The 25,950-nt window shown below is 46.5% G+C and overlaps 4 protein-coding genes across 5 annotated transcripts in view; 1 reads left to right on the top strand and 3 right to left on the bottom strand.

The window, feature by feature from the left end:
- TAF15 (TATA-box binding protein associated factor 15) overlaps positions 1 to 25,950 on the bottom strand; it is a 135,220-nt gene that overhangs the window by 70,586 nt on the left and 38,684 nt on the right. The gene's annotated exons all lie outside the window — the stretch shown is intronic.
- The window catches only part of LOC138162618 (protein Wfdc21-like), a 387,573-nt gene that overhangs the window by 347,631 nt on the left and 13,992 nt on the right, over positions 1 to 25,950 (bottom strand). The window lies entirely within an intron of this gene.
- The window catches only part of MMP28 (matrix metallopeptidase 28), a 73,142-nt gene that overhangs the window by 45,586 nt on the left and 1,606 nt on the right, over positions 1 to 25,950 (top strand). The window contains exons 8-12 of one of the 2 annotated variants that reach the window (XM_069089947.1): positions 18,935 to 19,176; positions 19,715 to 19,822; positions 24,250 to 24,346; positions 24,830 to 25,082; positions 25,804 to 25,874. In XM_069089947.1, coding sequence (XP_068946048.1) covers positions 18,935 to 19,176; positions 19,715 to 19,822; positions 24,250 to 24,346; positions 24,830 to 25,082; positions 25,804 to 25,874 — 771 coding nt within the window. Of the gene's footprint in view, positions 1 to 2,083; positions 2,765 to 18,934; positions 19,177 to 19,714; positions 19,823 to 24,249; positions 24,347 to 24,829; positions 25,083 to 25,803; positions 25,875 to 25,950 lie in introns of those variants that run through there. The other variant, XM_069089948.1, reaches the window with a different exon arrangement.
- CUNH17orf50 (chromosome unknown C17orf50 homolog) lies at positions 2,706 to 7,413 on the bottom strand. The gene is made up of 4 exons (XM_069089963.1): positions 7,395 to 7,413; positions 5,855 to 6,176; positions 5,264 to 5,419; positions 2,706 to 2,736 (listed from the first exon to the last, which is right to left on the bottom strand). The coding sequence occupies exons 1-4, from the start codon at positions 7,411 to 7,413 to the stop codon at positions 2,706 to 2,708; spliced, it is 528 nt and encodes a 175-aa protein (XP_068946064.1).

Here is a 25,950-nt window from a genome sequence, read left to right as displayed (position 1 = left end):
TGTGTGTGTGTGTGTGTGTGTGTGTGTGTGTGTGTAGGGCAGAAATAGAGGCAAAAACTGTCTATCCTTCTGGTACAAGGCAGAATGGGGCTTTGTTGCTGCAGCAAGCCCCCAGACCTGACCTGAATCCCCCCCATTCCCTGCACTACTCGATACAAGCTAATAGGACCAGAAAAGACCCTTTTGTCTTTTGAATATGAGCTCTCTCCTCCCTAGAGGCTCCTCCCTGCCCCTACCTCCATACTCCCTTGAACTTGAACCTGTGACTTCAAGGAAAAGTTCATAGATCATAGGATCAGAGATCTAGAGCTGATCTGATCTGAGGTCTCATCTAGTCTAATCCCCTTTTTCATATGAGGAAACTGAGGCCCACAGAGGTTGTGACTTGCCCAAGGCCATATAGGCAGTAATTGGAAGAAATAAGATTCAAACTTGGGTCCTTTGATGCCAAGTTCAGAAGTCTCAGTTCAGGGCCCTTTCCATTGTGCTGTACTGCCCCTCCTCTGCCCGTTGACCTCACCCCAACCTGAAAAATAGTCATTTCTTTCAAGAGTGGGCAAAAAAAGAAAGATGTGGGTGAGAGACTTAAATGGCAGAGCAGATGGAGAAAAAGGAAAGAGACTGAACAGAAGAAGGTGGGAGACACTTCTCAGCCGTCCCTTTGTCTTCCCCTGGAGAATGGGGAACAGTCCCGGTCTGGGTACTAGGACTTTCCATCTCCCTGGGCTGGAAGTTGGCTTGGAACTGGCTGCCCAGTGCTGCCACCTGCTGGGGGCTTGCAGAACACACCTTCCTCCTTCCAGAACCAATCTGATTATCATTACAAACTTAGAACTGGGAGAGATTTCAAGATAACTGGGATCATGGAATCATAAATCTGGAGCTGGAAAGAGCCTCAGAGACCATCTAGTCCAGCCTCTTGGTTTACAAGTGGGGAAACTGAGGTCCATAGAATTTTTGTATTAACTTTTTTTTCTCCATAGAAATTCATTGACTTGTCCAAAGTTAAACATGGTGGCAGAGACAAGATTTGATCATGTTACTCTCTTGTCCGATAATTTCCTATGGCTCCCCATTTCCTGTAGAATCAAATATAAACTCCTCTGTTTGGCATTTAAAGCCTTTCACAACTCAGCTATTTTACACTGTTGTTTGGTCCATTAGTTGTGTCAGAATCTTTACGACCCTATTTGGGGTTTTCTTGGCAAAGGTCCTGGAGGGGTTTGCCATTTCCTTCTCCAGCTCATTTGACAGATGGAGAAACTGAGACAAACAGGTTAAGTGACTTGCCCAGGGTCACACAGCTAGTAAGTATGTGAGACTGCATTTGAACTCATCCTCCTGACTCTAAGGTAGGCACTCTATCCATTATATCACTTAACTGCCCATTTAATGATCTATAGTCCATTCACATTAGCCTTCTTGCAATTCCTCCAACATGCTGTTCCCCATATCTGGAATGCCTTTTTTCCTCCCTCCACATCTTAGAATTCCCAGTATCCTTCAGAGCTTAGTTTAAGGGCCCCCTTCTTGAGGTCTCTCCTGAACCCCCAGCCTTGAGTTCTAACCCCCTCCAAAAATAAAAATGGTCTCCTATCTATTTTGTGTATTTTGTACAAGTGTAGGAACTATAAGCTTACTTGAAGGCAGGAAGTGTTTCATTCTGACTCTTCAAACCCAGGACCTAGCACATTGCCTGGAGGATGTTAGGCACTAAATAAATTTGTGACTGACTGATCCCAGGTCCTGTGGCTGGAATCCAGCACTATTTTCACAGCACTGAGTGGTGTCCCTCTGATCCTTCCAGTTTTTAGAGCTAGTTCTTAACTTCCTCTAATATCCAGGAGGTCCAGAATGGGATGGGAGCAGAGGGGGACAGATAAGCTTTGACAAAGGAATGCGTAGCTCCCCAGCACAGACCCAATTGCTCTTTTATCTGCTGTTCCCCTCTCCCGTCCCTGTCCCACCTGCTAAAAGTCACCTTCCTCCATTTCTATTCCATGTTCTGCCTCCCCATCCTCTCTCCTTATCTCACTGCTCATCCTACTTCTGCCCTCCTGATTCTCTCTCTCTATTCCCACAGGGAGTCGATGTTGGAGGTTCCGGGGATCAAGGTTGCTGAAGGGTTACCCCCAACTATGCCGAGCAGGAGGACTCCCTCGCCACCCAGATGCAGCCTTCTTCTTCCCACCCCTACACCGAATTGTGCTTTTCAAGGGTCCTCGCTACTATGTACTGGCTGATGGGGGGCTACAGATTGAACCCTACTACCCCCGAGGCTTAAGGGACTGGGGGGGTGTCCCCTCAGGGATCCAAGCGGCACTGCCGGGGCCTGAAGGCTCCATTCTCTTCTTCCGGGATGATCACTACTGGCGTTTTGACCAGATCTCACTGAAGGTGGTAGCAACGGGCCAGTGGGCTGAAGAGCTTCCGTGGATGGGCTGCTGGGATGCCAACTCTGGTGGGACTCTGTTCTGAGTCTCTCGATCTATGATCAGTCAGGACCGTGGTCCAGCGTTATATTCCTCTGCCATGAAGAGGGATTCTATTGCAGAAATCATCATGGCGCCCAATTCCACAGCAGGAGGAGCTAGGTGGTGTTTTCTTGGAGTGAAGAAAGGGCCGTGGATCAGTAATTCTCTAGCAAAAGTGTCCAAAAGCAGAGTCAAGGAAAATGGAATCAAGGAACAGGGCATGACACTGCCTTAGTGGACATGATTGTAATGGATGAATCCCAAATAAAGAGAGAGGAAAGCAAAGAGAAGGAGCCAGAGTTGGAGGGGGGGGGAGAAAAGGATGAATATCAGAGAATTAGAAAAATATTGCCCCCCAACCCCACCCTAAGCAGCCTTAGAAGGATCCATTGGGAGGTACCAGCAGCAAGGTTAGGTCACTGGTCCCTCTAAGGAAGGGCAAACTTCAAGGGGGGAAGATTAAAATCACTCCATGATGCAGGATCAGCTGGGAACTTTCCCTTTGACCCCTGTTGTCCATCACAATAGCACCATTCTCTAGGACACACACGCGCACACACACACACACAGAGCATTCCTTAAACTCTAGGCCCCTGAAATAGCTGAGATTCTTAGTGGAGGAGGCCGATTCTCGCCAATACTAACCCTGCCCCCAGCCCACAGTGCAGAGCCTGCAATGAAGCTACCGATTCTATTCCTGCCTCTTCTAATGTCCATACGCAAGCTCTGGGTCTTCCTGCCAGTGTCCACAAGTATTCGGCCTTGCAGATAATCCCCACTGGGGGAGTGAGACCTGGACAGACCATTGTTCCAGGAAACAAAACCTGGGTTTAATTCTGACCGCTAGAATTTGCTTTGCTTTGCCTCATTTTCTCACTGTATAAAATGCCTTTACCTTGGTGTAGATTTTGTAGATTTTGGCAGGGCAGAAGGTGGATAGGGCACGTGCCTCGTTACTGAAGTGGGGATGGGAATCCACGTGAGGGGCCTGGGCTCCAGTTCACTCTGGAGCTCATAGACACACCTGCCCAAGCTCCACTTCATGGCTATATTTTGGGCCCTCCTGTGTTAGAGTGAATGTCAATGGTAACTGTTTCTCTTTGGAACAGCAACCCTGAGGGTCTTCCCCTCCCAGCTTGATGATTTTTTCTTTTTTCTAATTAAAAGAGCCATCCCTTGACTCACTTCTTAAAGAGGTCTAGTCACTGAATGGGCATTACATCACTCTAAGTGAGTGAGTAAAAAGGCCTTAGCCTGAAAGGCGAGGGTCTCCCAATGCATCCTGGGCCATCTCCAGTCATCCTGATGGATATCTGGCCACTGGACCCAGATGGCTCTGGAGGAAAAAGTGAGGCTGGTGACCTTGCACAGCCCCCCCACTCAAATCAGAGTGAATGCAAGTCATGTCACCATTTCCCTGATGCCGTGGTCCTCTCTGAAAATAAAGCACAAACACAACAACAAGAGAGAGGTGGCTGCGGACTCAGCTCCTTGGACGTGGCTCCATATTTCAAGGGGCAAATCAGATTATCTTTAAAATCAAACCTTGGAGAAAACTCAGAAAAGAGGGAACCCCCCCCTGGCCTCCCCTTGCCCTCTCCCAACAGTGTCCCTGTTCACACGAGTATACACACACACAGGTGCACACACATGCACATGCTCACACATGTGCAGTGTACATGTACACACATGCACACAGCTCACAATACACATGCATGCACACACACAAACACACCCACATGCATGCACACACTCATATGCACGCTCACGCACATGCCCACACATGCCACACACGCACACACCCACAAACATGTACACACTCACATGTGCACACACATGCCCACATGCATGCATGCTCATACAGGCACACTTGTACGCACATGCACACACAAACACTCACATACATGCAGACACACTCACATGTGCTCGCACACATTCACACATGTACACACTCAGTGCTCACTGAATTGACTGATGCACTCACTGAGGCTTTTATTGAGTATCTTCTGTGACCGGAGGGTTCATAAACAAAACTGCCTCCTGGGAAGGACTTGTTTGTTCTCCTTCCAGTTCCTCCTGATTTGAAACACCTGAAATGACCAAGAGATTGTTTCAGGGGAGAGAAGTCTTGGGCCAAACAGGAGAGCCTGGTGATTGCAGTGAGCAGTGAGGCTGTGCTTATGGGCAGGAAGGCTCGGAGGATTCTGGGTAGGGCAGCAGCTAGGGGTTTTCATGATGTGGGCCAGGATTCCTTCTCATCCTTCACCTGAAACACGCCAAGTGTCCCCAGCCCCAGAGGGTCAAAATGTTGAGGAGAGCAAGGGGTTAGAAGCTGCAGGCATGGAGGCCTGACAAACGCCGTGTGGCCCGAGCATCACAGGCCATCTAAGTGCCAGAGATAAGGGTTCATTGCCTCACGTGTGAGCATATCAAAGATACCTTGGATTGAAGGTGGTAACTAAGTGCTATATATAGAGGGTGTTTCATTGAGGAGCTGAGGGATGGTGTCTAAGTGCTGGCTACGGCAGTTTAAACATGAGAGACAATAGCAACTTAGTGGCTATCAAATCCAGCGTCCTCATTTTACAGGTGGTGAAACTGAGGCCTAGATATGACTCTCCCAGGGCCACACAGCTAGTCTGTGGGAGGATTTGAACCCGAGAGCCCTCTGCCTCCAAGTCTGGCACCTTATTCGCTACACTATTCTTCCTCTCACAGATGGGGGCTCAGGCACCACCCGGCAGGACCCTACCCTTCCCACCCCTATCTGACGTCCAGAAGGCTCACCACCCTCCCAGTGGTCCAGGATACAATGCTCCACATAGTTGGGATCACAGTGCAGAGTCTCGCATTTCCTGCAGAAAAGAATCTCACAGCGGGAACAAGGCCTGTCATTAGACCTCTGCTTCTCCCGTAGGCACACCTCCTCTCGCAGGCTCCTCTTCCTGGTGGAGGAGGGATGGAGGAAGATGGGGCTCAGCATTGCCTTACTCAAGCCAATACCAGAGCCCTGCTCCTCTTGGCCTTGCTAACGAAGGGATTTACAAGGAGACATTCCTCCCTCCCACCACAACGCCATCTCCCCATTTTAGACTGTCCAGGGGTGGGAAAGGGCTTCAGAGGGAGATAGATACCCCATATGGGATATAGTAAATGAAGAGTTTCTTAAACCTGTGATCCTATAAGTAGGACACCCACCACACCCCCACCCCTCCCTGCCAGAAGCCTGCTCTTTCCCAAGATGGGCAGCATCCTTGGGATTTCCAGCACTATGAAGAACCCAAGGAGTACCGGATTCCTTTCTCTCCAATGGCCCAGCCCACTCAAATCCCTCCAGAAACAGGAACCTAGTCAGGATGCAGGCTCCCTGTTCTAAGCACCTGTCCACAGAGAAGGCCAGGTTGGACAGGAAGGTGAGGGGGCTGAGCCAGGTCCAGAATCCACTCTCGGAGCGCCTCAGGCCAGACACCTCGGACACGCTGGACTCTTGGTGGAGGGGAGAGTAAGACACTGAGCCTTTCTCTTTCCCATCGCTCTCCTGAAGCTCCTGCCCAGATTCCCAGCACTTCCCCTCCTGTGTAGTTTTCTCTGCCTCATCAGAATCCTTCTCATCTGAATCTTCCTCCTCTTCATCATCACCCTCTTCTGCCTCTTGATCCAGGAACTCTTCTGGCTCCTTTTTCCACAGAGGGATCTTCAGGCCTAGGAAGTCAGGGGAGTGAAAACCTCAATACTATTTCACCCTTGGCCTAGCTTTTTTCCACTAAGATCTCAGGCAGGAGAAGGAGAATGATTTCTACCATGACCACAAGTCAAGTAAGAAACTCTGGGTAATGAATGCATCCAACATTTTAATTCAGAGAGAGAAATCACAGGGATTTCACCTCCGTCCACTTAGTGTAGACCTTACAAAGTCCCAAGAGCTGCTGACAACCCCTAGACACATTTATAGGACTAGAGATTCAGAGCTGAGAGGGATTTTCAACCCTCTCATTTTACAGGTAAGGAAACTGAGGCCCAGAGACTTGTACATAGCTAGTAAGTTGCTAACTGCTAATTATCTGCAAGAAAGGAAGGATGGAAAGATATACCTTTGCACATCCCCACACACAATCTGTAACATCTCTCCTGTCCCCATTCTCTCTATGCCCACTGCCACCACTCTTATATGAGGCTTCCTTGGTGGTGGTGGTTGCTCAACTCATTTCAGTCGAGTCCAACTCTTTGTGACCCCATTTGGGGTTTTCTTGGCAAAGATACTGGAGTGGTTTGTCATTTCCTTCTCCAGTTCATTTGACAGATGCAGAAACTGAGGCAAACAGGAGGAAGTGACTTGCCCAGGGTCACACAGCTAGTAAGTGTCTGAGGCCACACTTGAATTCAGATCTTCTTGACTCCAGGCCCGACACTATCCACCGCACTACCTAGCTGCCCCAAGCCTAATTACCAGTCGATTATTAGAATGATCTCCTAAAAAGTTGCCTGCCTCTACTTCCTTCTCCAATCATCTTTCATATTATAAGAATCGTGTATTATATTTCTAGATCCTATCATGACACTCTGCTGTTTTCTTTAGTCTTAGAAAGCAGGACAGGGTACTCCCCTTCCCTCAACCACCCCCATAGCTTCTCCTCCCTCCTTCCCCAGAAGTTTTCCCCTTCATTCTCTTTGACTCAGTCAAACACTAAGTGATGAAAAATGAAAGGGAAATGAGGATCTGTTGCTTGTATGGGTTTAGTTAACCTGGGATGAAACATTTGCTGTGAATAATCCATGAGGGGGTAATTGGGAGGGCTCTTCAGAGTATGGTTGCCATGATGACAGCCTTCTAACCCAAGTTCCTGCAGGAAATACAGCTGTGTGTGTGTGTCAAGGAGCACCCTGTTCACTTCTTCCCAACTGCCCTCCTGCCTTACTCACCATTGCCCCGCTTATCCATTCTTCAGCTATTTCTGTGCCACTTGGGGAATAGCCCACCTCAGATGTGTCCCCTGTCCCACCCTAGAAAGCAGGAGTGAGGAGGACTTCCCCCATCCCTGCATATCTTGGTTTCATCACCACAGCTACTATTGGGTCACAAACAATGGAGTTAGAACTTGCCCCTCTCTAGCTACCAGGAAGGGCCTTCTTTTCCTGGGAGCCTAGAAACCCCAAGCCCCAGGGTCCACTTTGTTCCCTTCCTCTCCCTCCTTCCCATCTTTTTCCTATCATGCTCCCCCTACCCCTCCAAATTGTTCCCCTTCTCTTTCTCCTCCTGGAAGGAAAACATTTGCAAATAAAGGACAATGTGAGAATGTGGAGAACAGGATACAAGCCCCATCTAAAGGATGGTCCAACAAAAGTGAGGAGCTTAAGGAAAAAAGGGAAAGACATCTGCTGACATCCCCAATCTTCCAACACAGGTTCACCTGTGGGTGGGGGATCTGGGGACCATCCTCACTTTCAGGAAGCTCCCAGGCTGAGGAAAGACACACACACACACACACACACACAATCCCTGTCCTAGGGCAACCCCATCTGTTATTTCCAACAGAAACCAAGGAAAACATTTAATTATGACAAAACCAGCAAGTATATGCAGGAGTTTCCCTAAAGGCAGCACAGTTTTAAGTTATTAACATTTAAAACTGCACAGAAGACTTTTGAAACACCCTGTACATGCTTTCTCATATGTGCTGATTGGATGGGTGCTATGAAAGAACAGACTTATAAACAATGGAATGTAAGCTCCCTGAGGTCATTAAGGAGAGAAGGGGTCTGTTTGGGACACAGTTCTGGACCCAAGGGGATGGGGACTTTTTCTCTTCATGATCCCAGAACCTAGTACAGTCCCTGGCACAAAGTAGGTGCTTAATAAATGTTTTTGGGTTGGAAACAACTGGGCAGATATGAGAGAGGCAGACAGAGAGAGAGGGAGGGAGAAAGGGGGAGAGAAAGAGGGGAAGAAGGGGGGGAGGAGAGAGATACATATACATACATAAAAACTTATTTATGTGAAATATTATCAGATTAGAGGAATGGGATAGGGAAGGAGGAGGAACAAGGCAGAGGGAGAAAAAGTCACCTCCTCCTTTCCTGTCCAGGGTTTGCCTCTTATGACCAGAACGCCCAGGAATAGTATTTCTTCTTCCCTCCATCCTGCTTTCCTTCTCAGGCTCTGTGCTGTCTGGCAGTTTTTCCCCTTCCCTCCCCTTCCTCTGTTTCTCTCTTGTTCCTGGGCCTTCTTTCCTTTGGATTCTTTCTCCACGTCCATTTCTTCAAATACTTTTCAAGTTGTCAGGGCCCCAAAGCAAAAGACTGTTGATTTATTATTGTTGCCAGCAATTAGGCAAATATGTTAAACATACCAAAACCAAGGGAGATAGTGATCATCACAGACACAAGATTCTTCTATTTAAGGATTTATTAATGAAGCGAGAATCTCTTCTTTATGAAGTGCTGTCAGCTCCAATAGGACTGCATTCACACATGCACCCAGACTTACCCAGACATTCAGTCACACATGCATGTGTAATCAATGGTTTTTAGCCAGGTGAGCTCTCCCTGCCTGGTGCTGCAAAGCCTTCTATTAGTGGGCTAGAGAATGGGCCTGTTAGAGGCATAGCCCTGGAACGTTGGGGACAGTCCTTCCGTGGGGACTGTCAATACTGAGACTCTTTCCAACTGACTCTGGCAGTGGCCTGGATTGGTTTGACTACAGATGTGAGGTGGAAATACAAGGAACTAGGAGTTTTGAAAGAGACAGGACAGAGAAAAAAATGGCATTTGAGAACCCTGTGGAAGCCATGACTAGCTCCTACAGCTTGCCTTCACCTGGGCTGGTGGAAAACTTTGGGAATATTTTCCTCCTTCCTCCTTGTGCTGACAGCTACTGTGATGCCAAGAAGACAGTTCAACACATTGAAGGCAACAAATTCCTTCACTGTCGTCTTGCTAGGAGGAGCCAGGGGCCTGAGGATGCCACTATGAGCTTTTCTGTTCATCCAAGCACCAATGTTCCATTTCAAAAAGTCCAACCTGGTCCTTAGACACTGCTGGACTGCTGGTAGCCGCCCCTTGGATGGCCAGTGTCCATCCAGGCATCCCTTCCATCCCAACACCTATGGTGGTAAATATTAAACCGACAGACCTTCTGGTTTCATGTTGTCATTCAGGAGGGTGAAGGGATAAAAAACAGACTCCAACCATTTGGAGAGAGAAAATGGTGGAAAATATTGTGCTCTGTGATACCTGGAGCTAATATTTGATTTTACCATATTTTTTACTAATTTAACTAATTAAACTTTTTTTTTTGCTTTTTGGAGGGCAATTGGGGTTAAGTAACTTGCCCAAGGTTACACAGCTAGTATTTTTGTGTGGATGTTAAGGAACCAAACTCACGTCCTCCTGACTCTGGGGCTGGCACTTTACTCACTGCGCCACCTAGCCGCCCTAATTAAACTATTTCTTTAACTGCAAACTTGAGGCCAAGAAATTTTGTCAACCACTGGCAGGAATGAAGAGGAAACAGGGATTTTTCAGTGAAGTTAGTGTACCCGAGCCCATGAGTGTAGAGAAAGCCTCAGAGTATTACATGTCCCTCCCAGTGAATTTGTGGGATGCAATCTTTTACTGCAGAATGCTCCCACAAGCCCATTTCATGGGATCCTTTCTAGTCAAAAAGCTCCATTTGGCATGGACTCAAAGATCCCTTTGATTAACCCCAAAGCTTTCTTTCTTCTGCTAAGTTTTTGCTAAGCCTGGGACAATCCCCAGCTTTTGTCACTTTCTCCTTATGAAGTTCCTAGTTTTCATTGTCTCTGGCTTCCATCTATGGCAGCCTCAAGCTGGGTGGGGTCCTTGCCGAGGGTTCTTCTCAGCAGGGTGTCCCTTCTGTGGTCATCAGCCCTTTTTCCATTTCCTGGCAACTCAGTAACTTGGTGATTTTCACAGAAAACTTTCACACAGGCAACGCAAGAGACACAACACATTCCCACAATCTCTGTATTTCTGCTTAATATTTCATTTTCCAGCAGGAACTAAGACCATAGCCAAGGTCTCCATGTTTCTTCTGACTTCCATAGAAATGAGTCAGATCCATAATTACTCTCATGATTGCTTCCTTATGCCATTAACAAAATTAGCTAGTGGGGCAGCTAGGTGGCGCAGTGAATAGAACACCGGCCTTGGAGTCAGGAGGAACTGAGTTCAAATGTGGCCTCAGACACTTAACACAAAATTAGCTGTGTGACTTTGGGCAAGTCACTTAACCCCAATTGCCCTGCCTTCCCCCCTCCAAATAAAATAAAATAAAATAAAATTAGCTGGTTCAGTTATGTATTTAATCTATGCCTCCAAGGATTTGGGTGGGGGAGGTAGTGTAGCGTCATGGAAAAAGTACTGGATTTAGAGTCGTAAGACCTGAGTTCTGGATCTAGAGCCATAGGACCCAAGTTCAAATTCTGGCTCATCTGTGGGCCAACAGTTGTTCTATCTCCCTGAACCTCAGTTTCCTTATCTATAAAAATGAGCGTGTTGGACTACACGTTGCCTCTGAGGTCCCTTCCAATTCTAAATATATCATCCTATCATCCTGTTGAGGTTTAGGGGTGCTGGAACCCCCAAATTCAAGGGCAAGCAATGCAGTTCCTGCCTCCAGTGAATTCAACTCAAGCTTTCTTTCAGTCAGAGATAAGGTTTATTTAAGAATTCACCCTATTTTGACACTTGTATTGACAAGCTGGTCAGACTGAATCTGAGCATTGGTTATACTCTTAAGGAATCTGAACATTTTAATGGGGGGCAAGAGGACCTTATACACAGAAAGACTGTAGGAAGGATCTAGGAGTGGCCAAGTAGTCTGGACCCAGAAGTAAAAGGGACTCCAGGAAAACGCCAGGGACCTGGGCCATGTGGAAGGGGTCTAGATGGAATCAAGGAGTGGCAATCTAGGGTGTGGCCAGGTACAGACAAAAAGGGCCACAATGAAAGGAGTATTAACTGGGAAAGGCCGGGTGCCACTGGCTAATGCCAGGGATCTAGGCCATATGGGAAAGTCCAGGAACTTTTCTTTTTTGGGGTCCAGATCCCAAAGACATGGTGTTTTCCTTTTGTGGGTTCAGATCCCATCCCCATCAATCTCATTTCTGTCTGATAGAAGTCACAACCCCTTTACCACATAGTAAATCATTCAAAGGACCTTTGGTTCCAGAGACAGGAGCTTTTTTTCTTACACAGGATAGATCATGATTCATTCACATTCTCCAACCCTGTGTGACTGTTGTCTATGAACTCCCATAACTCCTCTGAAATTGTTCTACCCAACATGCTGGGGGACCTTCCTTTAGGTCTCAGGACATTATGTGAACACCAAAGGGACTCTTGGGTTTGCCCATCACTTATGCCTGTTCTTGTTGATGATGAACCTTTCTGGTCTCAGTGAGTTCGGTCTTGAGATAACAGATCTACAGTCTATTGCCAGGCACCCAACAATGATTGGGAGCTCCTTGGGGGCAGGACTGTCTTTTGAGTTTCTTTATATCCCCAGCACTTAGCACAACGCCTAGCATGCAAGAGGCATTTAGTCAATGCTTATTGACTGACTGGTCTCTATGGTTTATCAGTGTTCTTTTGGTGATACTATATGGCTGCAGGTCCTGGAATGTCATCATCAGAAGAATCAAAGTTGTAGGGGATCCAAAGAATAATAGATCACAGCTCTAGAGCTGAAAGGGACCCCAGAGGCCCTTTAGTCCAACCTCTTAATTTTACAGATGAAAAAAGTAAGGATAGTTAAGAGATTTGCTTCTTAGATAATGATTCCATACTTAGATAATTCATGTCAGACGTAGAATTTAAACTCAGATAATTTGTCTCCAGAATCAGTGCTCTTTCCCCTGTTCATTGTTTCATGGTACACTGCAGAATATTTCCATTGAAGACCTACATGCAAGTCTACATGGCTTAACAGACAGCATCAAGAAATATATGATCAGAAAAGGATGTGAGTGAGTCAAATGGCAAGAGCTTGTGATGGTGGCTAGAGACTCAGAGGGTTGCACTGATACCCAGGAAATGTAAATATATCTAGAGGAAGGCTTCCAGCACCATGGCTAGTTCTTCTGTGGATTCCTGCCTCCCCTCCCCCCCACCCATATACACATATACACTGCAACAATTTAAATATAGCATTTATTCCACCATGATGGTAGACATAGCACTTAACCTCAGACTGTCCATTTCCATCCTGGCCCCTGCTTTTGACTGGGGATCCTATTTGTAATAAAATTAATAGTAACAACTATTGACATTTGCAGAGCCTTTGAAGGTGAGAAAAATCCATTCATTTATATTCTTTCCTCCTATCCTAAAAATAATTCAGTCAGGTTGTATTATAGTTGGTTTTATCTCCATTTTACAGTTGAAGGAATTGAGGCACAAAGTTGCTAAGTAATGAGCATGGTCATTGACATTGACAGCCAGTCAATGTCAGAGCTCTTGCGTCCATCACTTCTCTGTCAGGAGTTGGGCAATATGGTTGAGTCTTCTGGAATAATGGTTGGTCACTGCATTGATCAGAGTTCCTACGTGTTTCAAAGTTGTACGTCTTCACAATATTGTTCTGGTTTTGCTCACCTCACTCTGCATCAGTTCATACAAGTCTTACCAACTTTCTCTGAAACCATCTCTCTCATCCTATTTTATAGCCCAATAGCATTCCTTTACATCTCTACACCATCACTGTTTTACATTTATATGCCATTACATAATTGATGGACACCTACTGGTTTCCAGGTCTTTGTCACTATAAAAAATGTGGCTATAAAAAATTTGTACATATAAGATAACTAGCAATATATATATATGGTAGTGCCCCTTTCTTATGTAAACATTTTCTTTATTGAAAGGGACAGAAAAAGGGTATTTTTGTGATAAACACAGAGAAAAGCAGCTTGATGAGAGACACAGACAATTCTGAAAGGACCTGAGAGAAAAGTAATCACTCAGAAGCAAAATTACAGAAAGATGGTAAAGATGGTTATAATTCATTGATTTCCAGAAGCTTATTTATATGGAATAGGTTGACTGATCCATGAGGTCCCATTAGAAGCTGCATACAGAATACAGAAAATAAAAGCCTACAGAGCTAAGATAGTCAACAGAAGTAAAGAAATACAGCAGAAACAGAAAATAATAGCAGCTGCTTTGAACTGAGCCCATCTGGGACAAGTTGAATATAAAGAGACTTAGCAGTTAATGTGGGGAGCTAATCTGAATGGAGGAAGGCCCTGATGCTGGGAGCTGATTGGAGACAGCAGAATCCCCTGCTATTTGAAGCACTAACTGGGGATAGGTCTTTCTCTCTAGAACCATTAACTGCTTGAGAGAGGGAACGTTTGTCTGCCTTGCTCTTCACTGACCTCTGTGGTTCAAGAAGGGGGGAAATCTCACAGACCAGAGAGTTAACCTGAATAACATTGCAGATGCAGAGCTGATTTTTTCTGAAAGAGTATAAGGCTGCCCCAGCAACAAGCCAAGGGAGGAGGCTTGGAAAACTCTGCAGATCCCAGGCTTAAGGTTGCTGTTTACATTTTGAAAAATAAAAAGCTCAATGCTACATCAGAAACAGAGTAGAGAAGCCCAGAAAGAGGAGCAATGCAGCCTGGCAGGTGACAGAGTACAGACTGTTCCCTAAAGAAACAGAGACATCAGGGGCTCAGTCCAGAGATGTGAAACCAAACATATGGGCTTTTCTACTAATACTATGTTTGTGTAAGTTTGTGCTCTCTCCTATGTGCCTTGGTGGTAGATTGTGAATAGGTTTGTGGAAAAAAGGTATGATTATCACATTACTATTTGTATTTATATTATGTATTGTATTACAGTATTATATTACTATTTGTAAATGTTTCCTAATTAAAGGTTAATGGTGTCATCTTGGCTGATTTGTTTAAATGGGAAACACACTGGTGGGACCGGAGAAGCTACAGTTGTGAGTAGTCAAAATATATCTCCCTCAGCACCAAGGCTGCCTCCTAGGACACTAAGAATGAGTTGCTGTAATATACTCATCCTTTTGAAGAATCACCCTAGCCAATCATCATGGGCATAAATGGGGTGAGTGAACCAGTCCCATCCTAGAAAGAGAGCCTAGAGAGAACTGGGATTCACTTGCACTACCCAAGGTGGAATAGACCAGTGGTGATTCTCACATTGGGAATATGGGGTTCAGTACCTACTAATCCCCTACTTTCCCAGAACCTGAAGCTCTGGGAAGATCAGGCAGAGATTGAGAGAGTCCTGCCCACCATAGACCTAATGGGTTATCTATTCAGAGGAAGCAGGGGAGGATAATCAGGGAAGGGTTAATCCTCTCCGCGAGGTGTGGGTCCTGAGTTGGATCTGGAAAGATGAATATATACAATTTGAATAGGTAGAAGGAAGGGGGAGAAGTCTGGGGAGGGAGAGATTCTAATTTTGTTTTTTAAGTAAAGCAGATTTGGTAAAGAGTGACCAACTGAGAGAGACAGAGACAAATAGGCAGAGACAGACAGTGACAAATAGCCAGAAAGACAGGCAAAAAGATGAAGGGAGTATATGTTATCTACAGAAATCTTTTCAGGTCCTGCTTCACCCTCAAGTTTCTCTTTCTCCCCTCATGCCAGGCCTTTCTGCCGCAAGTCCCACAAGTCAGAAAAATAATCACAAGAATCTACCAAATGAAATTTACTTACATGTATCCCAGTAGAGGGGGAGAATGTCCTGGGTCTCATTCTCTTCTCTCTGTACCCCAATCCAGGGAGCAAGGCTAGCCAGAGCCTGACAGTGGCTACCCTGAAGGGGTTAATAGGGAGTGTTTGTAGCAGCCCCTGTCACCTAGGAGAGGAGAGAGCTCAAAGGCAAAGCCCAGCAGGAATGATCCAGCCACCTAGAGTAGTATTGGGGGGTGGGGGGCAGGGAGATGAGGGTTCACTTGACCAGTGCAGCTCGTAGGGGAGGAAAGAGAGTCAACTACCCCAACCTGTCCCCTTGCAGTGGCAGCAGGTCCTTAGGATAGCCTCAGCAGCCAGAAGAGTGAGGTAGTTACCAGTTAACTAAGTGGGGAAGGGAGAAACAGAGGGAAGGTTCAGGAATCCAGTGGGCTGGGGAGGTGGGGTTGGAGCTGGTTTTGCCATGGAGATGGATTCTGAAGAGTGAACAGAATAAAAACAGACTTCTGACGGGGGGGGGGCGGAGAGGAAGAGAGAGCGGGGAGTAGGGAGATCAGGATCAGCATAGAAGCAGCTCAGAAGGGAATTGCCCAGCTTGGTCAGCCTGAGTCACAGGGCTGGGGGATAGCCAGGAGGAAGGAACGAAGAAAGGGAAAAGACCCCAGACTTGAACTGACAGATTAGGAACCAAGGGAGAGGAAGTAGCATTAGGTTTGACCCATAGGTCAAGACTTGGAAGATGAGTGGAGGGTCGCTTGCCACCAGCACCTGCAGGTCCCAGCCCAGTGGCAAGGCAATGTCTGGACTCCCAGACCCCCCACTACGCAGCATTCGACCCTTTAAGTCCAGTGAGCAGTACCTGGAGGCGATGAAAGAGGACCTGGCTGACTGGCTTAGCAATCTCTACGATCTGGATATTGACTCGGCCAACTTCCTGGAGATGCTGGAGACCGGCCGGCTGTTGTGCCAACATGCCAATGTAGTCACTCAGGCTGCGCAGGACTTCCTGACCCAATCTCCAGCTTTGGCCCAGAAAATCTGGCTGCCCAGGTCTGGGGTTTGCTGCAATGGTTCAGCCAAGCCAGGTACCTTCCAGGCCCGGGACAACATCTCCAACTTCATCCAATGGTGCCGGAAGGAGATGGGCATCAAAGGTAAATACCTCTTCAGGACCCACCCTGAGACAAGGCTTCTTTGGGGGCCTGTATGGCATAGTAGGAAGAGCATGGGCTGGTACCTGGGAGACCTGGGTTCTAGCTCAGCCAGATGCAGCTAGGTGTCATGGTGGATAGGTACTGAACTCATTAGAAAAAAACTAACTTGCCATTTTTTTTTTCTTTTTGACAAGAGCTGAACTTGTCAAGAAAAGTTCAAATTCTGCCTCAAACAATTTCTAGCTGTGTGATCCTGGGCAAATCACTTAATTTCTCACAGCCTCAGTTTCCTCATCCATAAAATGGGAATAATAGGGGCAGCTAGGTGGCACAGTGAACAGAGCACCGGCCCTAGAGTCAGGAGGTCCTGAGTTCAAATCCGACCTCAGACACAACACTTACTAGCCGTGTGACCTTGGGCAAGTCACTTAACCCCAATAGCTCTGCCTTCCCCTCTCCAAAAAGCAATACATAAATAAACAAACTGGGACTAATAATACTCTACCCTACCTACCTCAGTGGGTTGAGGTGTGAAAAGTCTCTTGCAAAGGCCAAAGTAGCATATAGATGTCAATATTTTATAAAGAGCACAAGACTGGTAGTTGAGAGTCTGGGTTTCTAGTAATTAACTGGCTATATGACCATTGGTATGACAGGTCATCTCTCTTGGGCCTTAGTTTCTTTATCTCATAGGGAGCAATAAAGCAAACACTGAAATGATCGGCCTAGATGATGACCAAGGTCTCTGCCCTACCTCGCACCCACTGAATGTCTCTGCCTCTTTCAAAAGTATTAGATGTTATAAACCCCTCACAGCCAACATAGCCCATCCCCAGGAGGTCAGACCCCCAGCAGATTATCTCCAGGGCCTAAAGTCCATTGCTGCTCCATTGGCCCCAGAAAAGCCCATACAGAGCAAGCTTCAGTCTCCAATCCAAAGGCCCCCATTCTCTCTGTCTTTGCAAAATCACAAGAAATCACTCATATATAATAACCACACCCCTCTTCCTCATACTCTTGATGCCATTTCAGAAGTGGAGGTGAAGAAAGGAAGCAACGGTCTCCTGTAAGCCCCTTGAGGCAGGAACTTTGTAACCCCAGTACTTAGAGTATCTCATACATTTATCTGTCTGTCTCTATCTATCTATCTGCCTATTTGTCCCTCTATCTATTTACCTATCTATCTGCCTGCCTATCTACCTCCCTACTTATCTATATCTATCTGTCCATCTCTATTCATTTGTGTATCTCCTTTTTTGTTCATTGATTAATTTATTCATCTTTATATCTGCTTTTTCATCCATCTGTTTTTTCATCTTTTTATCTACTTATTTGCTTATTTATTTATTTTGCGGGGTGCTAGATCTGTGATTTCATGGACATGGTGAACTCCCAGTAAGGAAATTCCCTTTACCAATCAGGAAGTTATTGTACTATGGAAAGAGCACAGGTTCTGGAGTCAGATGACCTGGATTCAAATCCTGCCCCTGATGCTCATTGCCTATGTAACTTTCTGCAAGGCACTTGTCTCCCTGCCATCCAGTTTCCTCATCTGCAAAACGAAGGGGTTGGACTAGATAATCGCTGAGGCTCCTTCCAGGTCTACATCCATGATTTTATGATCTCTGTATCTATTTCTCTGGGGCACTGAGAGTTTAAGTGATTTGCCTAGGGTCACACAGCCAGTGTGTGTAAGAGAGCTTGAATCTAAGCCTTCCTGACTGATGCTTGACTTTCCATCCACTCCATCTTGGTCTCCTAAACATTTAGAAGATATGTAGCAGCATCTTCTAGGTGCTGTTAAAAGCAAACAGTCATTTGTTGATTGAACTGAAAAAAATATGAAAATGTGGAAAGCTGGAATGAAGAGGGTACCCTTTTCTTGATACAGCCCTATAGCTACCCTTCTAATGCCAATCTTCTAGGCAACCTGTTACTTCTTAACAAACCCTATCCTTTTCTGTCAAGTGGACTCCATTTTGTCCAGTCCTCTGCCTTCAGGCTGAACTGAATATTGTACTCTTAGGGGATGTTTTTGGATGGGTGCAGATGGGGGAGAGCATATATTACATCAATGTGGGGAACTCCCAGTGTAGAACTCCCCTTCACTGATGCAGATATAATAGATCTGAAATTTATTATCTTAGGGAGTTGCCTATGGCATTCTCTAAGGCTACATAGTTTGCCAATGTTTACACAGCCAGGATGGGTCAGAGGCAAGACTTGGAACCAGGTTTTCCTGACTCCAAGGCCAGGACTCCATCCTAGGTTCTGTTCCCTCCTACCCAGGAGATAACATGACCCAAATGCTCAAGAACCACTGAGGTCTTTTTGAGCTTTGAAATGAACCTGAGTTTCCTCATCTGTAAAAATAGACCTCCCAAGATAAAGATGTGAAAATGATCTCTCAAGTCTCTCCCAACTCTGATATTCTAGGAGTGTAAGATCCTGTATGTCTTGCTGAGCCCTAACCCTCCCTTGAAAACCTGACAATGGTCACCCCAGGAATTTCCCCTTTTCCCAGAAGGGTCACTCTTCCAAGAAGGGAAGGGAAAAGGAGGAAAAGCTGGTTCCCCCCGATGGTCACCCCCATTCTCCCTTCCTTTCTGGCCCACAGAGGTGCTGATGTTTGAGACAGAGGACCTGGTGCTTAGGAAAAATGAAAAACATGTGGTCTTGTGCCTGCTGGAGCTGGGACGGCGAGCCTGGAGGTTTGGGGTAGCAGCTCCCACTCTGGTGCATCTGGAAGAGGAGATTGAGGAGGAGCTGCGGCAGGAGCTGGCCCTGCCCCCACCTGACCCTCCTCCCCCAGCTCCCCCCGCCCGCCAAGCCTGCCACTTCAAAAACTTGGACCAAATGGTGAGGGATGCAGGGGAAGGAGGGAAGCATGACTACATACCCCTCTCAATCCTACATGACCACGGTTCCCCCATCACATGACTACCTTTGGGGGGGGGGGGTGCCGAGGTACAGAGGCGACCCAGCTCTAGGGGTGACCGATCTCTCTAGCTTTCCAGAACCAGAAAGGCAGGAGCTCTGGGATCTAGTCACTAATTCTATCACTCACTTGCTGTCTATAATCTCCCCTCCCTAGACTCCGTCTGAGAAAATAAAGGTTTCCTAAAGTCCCTTAGACACTTTGCCCTCTGATTTATCCCGCTCCTCCGGGAGCGCTTGGTAAGGAGTGCTCTGTGCTCCCTCCTGCTCCCAGCCTGGGTCCCAGCTGATGTCTGGAGTAAGCCTACCAGAGAGAGGCAGCACTACCCAAAGTCCTCCTCCTCCTTTCTCAGCCCTGCACGTGTGTGTGAGAGAAAGAACAGAACGGAGATCAAGTTTAGAGAAGTGATGCGGAGGACAGGGAGTCCTCCAGGAGCTCACCTCCGGTCTTCCCTTGCAGGTGCAGAACCTGGTGAGCCACTGTACCTGCCCTGTGCAGTTCTCCATGGTCAAGGTGTCTGAAGGGAAATACCGAGTGGGGGACTCCAACACACTCATCTTTGTGAGGGTGAGTTCCTGACCGAAGAGAGCGGGGCAAGAGTGGAGGGTGGCATGGCCTCAAAGCCTCTCTCTGCTTCCCCTCGTAAGGAGACTTCCTCAGCCAAGGTTGGAAGGCGCTTTGGCATAGACTCACACCACTTCTCCTGGGCTGGGATGGGAGGAGGCAGGGAAAGGAGGGAGCCCCTGAGGTCAAGAGAATGACAGAGTGGTTGTTCTTTTAGATTACTGGGGAGTGGGGCAACAGGGAGCAGTTAATATAGATACACTGAGGATGAGAGGAGTCACTTTCCCAAGTATCTTGGGGGGAGGGATTGAGTAATAACTTGTGCTAAGGAGTCAGGAGCCTCTCAGATAATTCCTGAAGACTCATGACCTAACTGAGAGTCATGAAGTCCCTCCAACCATGTGGCAGCTGGATCAAGATGCCCGTAGGAGGAGGAGTGTTGGTCAACCCTACCTACCTGAAGAGAGGCTGAGCTTAGGGATACAGAGAGGTTGGTACTGACTTCCCATAGTATCCTTGCCCTACTCACCTTCACGCTCAAGGCAGAGGAGGGAAAGATTCATGTGGTAATAGGTGAGCCTGGATTCATGCTTCCTGCTCGTATAGATAAATAGATAGACAGATAGATCTAGAGATAGAAAGATAGATAGATAGACAGACAGACAGATAGATGTGGATATATATAGATATATATGTATGTGTGTATATAAATATACACGTGTGTATTACATATGCATATATCTGTATGTATGCACACATATGTATGTGTGTATGTATGAATGTATATATGGAATGTATGTTTTTATGGAGCATGGCCCCTACACACACTGAGCCCAAGGGTAAAATTGGAAGGGCAGATACACCAATAGCAATAACTCCCAACATACTCAGTGTGTATGTATGTGTGTGTGTGTGTGTGCAAGTGGTAAAGACAGACATGTCCCTTTGCAGTGAGGAAGAGATATGTTGATGATCAGGGGTCTGGGCCACAATCCATATTATATGTGAGGGCACATGTTGTATTGTGGGATGAACACTGGGTTTGTAGACAGCGGTATTGTGTTCAAATCCTGGATATTTTCTTGCTATAAAACCTTGAGGAAACCACTTTAGCATCTGGAACCTCAGTTTCCTAATCTGTAAAATGAGGGGGTTGTACTGGATGGTCTCTGAAGTCCTTTCTAGTTTTAAATATGTAGATGAGGGAATTGAGACTCAGAAGGGGTTAATGACATTGCCCAAGGTCACTAAGCTAGTCAGTGTCAGCCTGGCCTCAAGCCGAGGGTTCCCCCATCTCCAAGGCCAATATCCTTTCCTTTACCCCATCCTACCTAGGCCTGGGGTTATGGAAGGGGTCACAGGTGAGGGTGGCAGGAGCTATCCCAGAGCAGGATCCCAAGAAGATTAGGTCAAGATGAAGCCAATAGGGGGCAGAAAATGTAGGTTGGGGAAAACTAGGGACCAGTGATCCCTTTCTGCCTGTGTTTTCTCATCTAACATTATTAAATGCCTATGATGGGCTAGGAATTGCACTAGCCAATGGCAAAACAAAGAAAAAAAAATGAAACCGCCCCTACCCTCAAGGAGCTTACACACTACTGGGAGGGGGGAGAGGATGGCACTTATACAGAGAAATAAATGTAGGATATATGCAAAACAAATGCCAACTGGGTGAACCCCTAACACCTGGGGAAGGAGAACATTAGGAAAGGCATCATTGGAGGTGGTGCTCGAACTAGATACTAGGGGTGAGAAGAGAAAGGAGAATGGCAAAGGCATTGAGACCAGAGGAAGATTGTTATGAATGAAGAGAAGGGAAGTAGGTCAGTTAAGGCTAGCCCTAGAGGACTTGGTGAGCAGCATGAAACCAGCCTGGAAACGTAGGTTGGACTGAGATGGTGAAGGGCTTTAAATGCTAGATAGAAGAGTTTCTTGTTTATCCTAGAGGCAAGAGGGAGCTAGTGTTTTAGGAATATTAATCTGGCAGCTGTGTGGAGGATGGACTGGACAGGGAAGAGGCTGGCTATGGAAAGACAACTGAGGAAGCTCTTATAAGAGGCCAGGCAAGAAGAGACAAGAGCCTGAATTTGGATGATGGTGGCATGAGTGGAAAAAAGAGATTGGATGCAAGATGGTGTAAAAGTAGAGCCGGCAAGATTTGACAACTATTGTCTATGGGCTTGAGGGAGACAGAAAAGTCATTAACAGAAGACTCAAGAGTGTTGACCTGGGTGTCTGCAACAATGGTGGAATCCTCAGCAGAAAGAGGGAGGTAGAAAGAAGGGGAAAGGAGAAAAGGCTTCTTTTCATAAGGACTGAGCAATTAATCATCTTTGCAAAGTTTAAGGACACCTTTCACCACTGAAAGGCAGACTCCCAGAAAGGGCTTTCCCTTCTTTTTTTTTTTGTTTGTTTTTTTGCTTTTTGGAGGGCAGTTGGGGTTAAGTGACCTGCCCAATGTCACAAGGCTGGTTTTTGTGTTAAGTGTCTGAGGCTGCATTTGAACTCAGGTCTTCCTGACTCCAGGGACAGTGCTCTATTCACTTCGACACCTAGCAGCCCAAATTGACAACTGTTTTTTTTTTTTGCTTTTATTTTTTTGGAGGGGGAAGGAAGGGTGACTTGCCCAAGGTCACATGGCTAGTTTTGTGTTAAGTGTCTGAGGCCGGATTTGAACTCAGGTCCTCCTGACTCCAGTGGGGTCAGTGCTCTATTCACTGTGCCACCTTGCCACCCTTGGGGCTTTCCCTTCTTGAGTCTTGACACAAGCAACTGTAAAATTTGGAAATCATAAATGCCGGTTATATGGAATTTATAAACTGATTTTACATCTATCATCTCATTAGATACTAACACTTTGTTGAGGGAGATACTATGGCTATTATCACTCCCATCTTACAGGTGAGAAAAATGAGATTCAAAGAGATCAGGTGACTTGTAAGCAAAGTCACAAGGCTTGTTAAGATATGGGATGTGAAGTCAAGTTCAGCATTCTTTCCCCTTCACGAGAGTCAGAAAGATCTTGGACAAATCCACAATCAAGCAGAGTGGAGAATTAAGGATGGAGTTTACAATTCCTACCAATGCTGAAAAATGACCATTGACTTCAAGAATGGGTGCATCCATGGGAATTCACCCAACAGGGCCTACAGAGGAAGGAGGGAGTCCTTGAACTGTACTTATCGATCTCTTCCAGACTAGGGTATCCTTTCACAAATCCACATCGTAATATGCATCCATGGCTAATGCAGAAATACCTCATATGTATGTGGAGAACAGTATTCCATGCCTTCTCAGTAAGTAAGGAAAAGAGTGGAGGGAGGGAGAAATTTGGAGCTGAAAATAAAAATAAAATTTTTAAAAAGACTTGGTCATACACATGAGATGCAAGCTGAGAGGTCAGAGGTGTTGGGCTATCCCTTAGTATGAGGTACTCCATGGTAGCATAGCTCAAGGCAACACCCTGAGCCAAGTCTAGGTGGGCATTGGTACTCTTATCAGAAGCAGCCAGGTGACAGTGGAAATCTTCCAAATCTGGAATCTGGAAGATCCGAACTTAAATCCAACTTTATACACTTATTAGTTTCGTGACTTAAATCACTTAGCCTCTGTCTTAGTTTCCTTATCTGTAAATAGGGAAACTGTAAGTAATATAACAGCACCTACCCTCCAAGGCTGTTGTGGTGATAAGTAAGATATTGTATTATTTTTTAAAAAATTTTTTTGGGGAGGGGGGAAAGCAAGGCAATTGGGGTTAGTGACTTGCCCAAGGCCACACAGTTAGTTAAGTGTCAAGTGTCTGAGGCCAGGTTTGAACTCAGGTCCTCCTGACTTCAGGACCAGTGCTCTATTCACTTTGCCACCTAGCTGCCTTGAGATATTGCATTTATAAAGTACTTTGCAAACTTTAAAATGCTATATAAATGATTGTTAGTGGTGGCCAATTATTTCAGTCATGTCTGACTTTTGGGGACCCCCATCTGAGGTTTTCTTGGCAGAGATACTGGAGTGGTTTGTGATTTCCTTCTCTAGTTCATTTTACAGATGAGGAACTGAGGCAAACAGAGTGAAGTGACTTGCCCAGGGTCACAAAGCACTGAGTATCTGAGGTCAGATTTGAACTCAGGTCTTCCTGACTCCAGGTCTGGCATTCTTATTCACTAGCTGCCCATATAAATGGTAGCTATTATTACTATTTATTCCTCTTTCCTTGCCTGTAGTATTCTCTCACAAATGCATGTTGAAATAAATGTGGATTGAACATGTGTTCAGTGGACATGTGTTGCAAGCTGGGAGGCCACACCTCCCCTAAGCATGAGCCCAGGTACTCTGTGGTAGCACAGTGTTAAGGCAAAGTCCTGTTCCAAGTATTGATGGGACACTGGTCCCCTCATCCCTCTCTCCTCTAACCTCACCTTTATTCCCTGCAGATCTTGCGAAATCACGTGATGGTCCGAGTAGGGGGTGGCTGGGACACACTAGGCCATTACCTGAACAAACATGACCCCTGCCGATGTACCTCTCTCTGTGAGTCTCTTCTGGCCGCTGAGGTCACGCCTCTACCTAAGGCCATTCTCTTTGTAATGGATGGAAGGGAAAAGGTCCTGGGACAGGAAGCAGGACTAAGCCCCAAGTTTTGAGGAAGTACTGGGGGCTGATAGCTCCTTTCCCAAGAAGAATAGAGAATAGCTCCTAGAGAACTGCAGGTCAGGTCATCATCTCCAGCCAGTTGAGAATCCTGAAGACACACCAGAAGTAAACGGCAAGCTGGTAGAGGGAGTAGTTGAAATGCCAAGAAGCACCACCAGGTGGCACCAGAACGCTGGGATAGATGAGATGATGGTGCTTCAATCTGGGAGGTCTTTGGGTCTCTATAGTGCGGGAAGTGGGATAGGGAATGGAAGGGAGATGTTGGGGTGAGGGAAGGGAAATTGGGCAATATCAGCACATGCTGAGCCCTCTTTTTCTCCCCCTCTGCTTCCCTACTCCTGGGGGGGATTATTTTGGCAGCTCACAAGGTGGGTAACCCCCAGAAGCCACAGATTCACCCAGTGCAGCATGAGGTGAGAGTCCAAGGTGGTTCTGCACAGCCTCAGCCCATTCTGACCATCAGCCGCTCCCAGAGTCCTCTACCCCCAGTGGATTGGAAGACATACACACCCCCAGGTCGCAAGCTGCGACCTCCCATCTCCTGCTCCCCAAGACCTCACAATAGGTGGGGGGCAGGTGGGGAGTCTCCAGGAGAGACAGCTGCACCTCAGAGGTATGGAGGGGGGATAGGAGATCTCCCTTTCTCCATTGGCACCCCCTATTCTCAGGACTGCTCCCTAGTTCTCCCCAGTCTCCCTTTCACCTCCTTTCCATTTCCCTTTACACCCCAATCCTGAACACTTGATTTTTTTGCCTTTTCCCTGACATCACTCCCTCCTGCTCATTCTCATTGAATGTGAAATGTTAGAGCTACAAGAGATTCTTAGAAGTCATTTAATCCAGCTCCCTCAACTTAAAGATGAGGTAGTTGACTGACTCAAGTTATTGGGAGAGTCAGGCTTAAGTTCCAGGTCTCTGAAATCTGACCTAGTGCTATTGACCAACATTCAACTCATTCAACTTTCTTGGGAAGAGTCAGAAAGCCAGACCTACCTGGTCTTCTAATTCTTTCCCTTTTCAGTGGGGAAAATCATGGAAGTGAGGGGGGGGGTGAGAATATGGAGCCTAGAGAAGTGGAAGGAGAGACAACTATCATATTCACATCCAAGGGAGAAGGTGGTTCTCCTAAGGGGTGGAGATCAGTCAATTTTACCCAATGGGCAACAAAACGTGAAATGGGAGCTGAATAGATTTTACCAGGATCTATCTCACCCAGTGAGCAAGGTAGATAGGGTGAGGGTGCCTCTTTCTCCAGAATAAGAGAAGTCTTTTGGGGGTTGGGGAGAGGTCATTTTCCCCAGAGGTAGGAGGCTGAGTGAAACCCTCTATTGCAGGAGCCGGGAAAGATCAGACACCCCATCCCATTGGCTGTCACCAGCTGGAGATGTATCCCCCAAATCTCAATGCTCATTCACTCAACCCCCATCCCATGGACAATCACCAGCTGGAGATGTATCCCCCAAATCCCGGTGCTCATTCAC

This window comes from Petaurus breviceps, unplaced genomic scaffold, assembly GCF_028583685.1.
Source record: "Petaurus breviceps papuanus isolate PSGF00001 unplaced genomic scaffold, PetGlider_PUasm1.0 186, whole genome shotgun sequence".
Taxonomy (NCBI): domain Eukaryota; kingdom Metazoa; phylum Chordata; class Mammalia; order Diprotodontia; family Petauridae; genus Petaurus; species Petaurus breviceps.
Note: the sequence above shows the minus strand (reverse complement) of the source record. Positions and strands in the feature narration are given on the sequence as shown.

Excerpts from the sequence above, each read along its gene's own strand:
- CUNH17orf50 (XM_069089963.1), bottom strand. Across the intron at positions 5,420-5,854 it reads CTGGCCTTCTCTGTGGACAG|GAAGAGGAGCCTGCGAGAGG; the intron begins GTGCTTAGAACA and ends CTCCTCCACCAG. Across the intron at positions 2,737-5,263 it reads ATCCTGGACCACTGGGAGGG|GGGATTCATCCATTACAATC; the intron begins TGGTGAGCCTTC and ends CTCTCTTTATTT.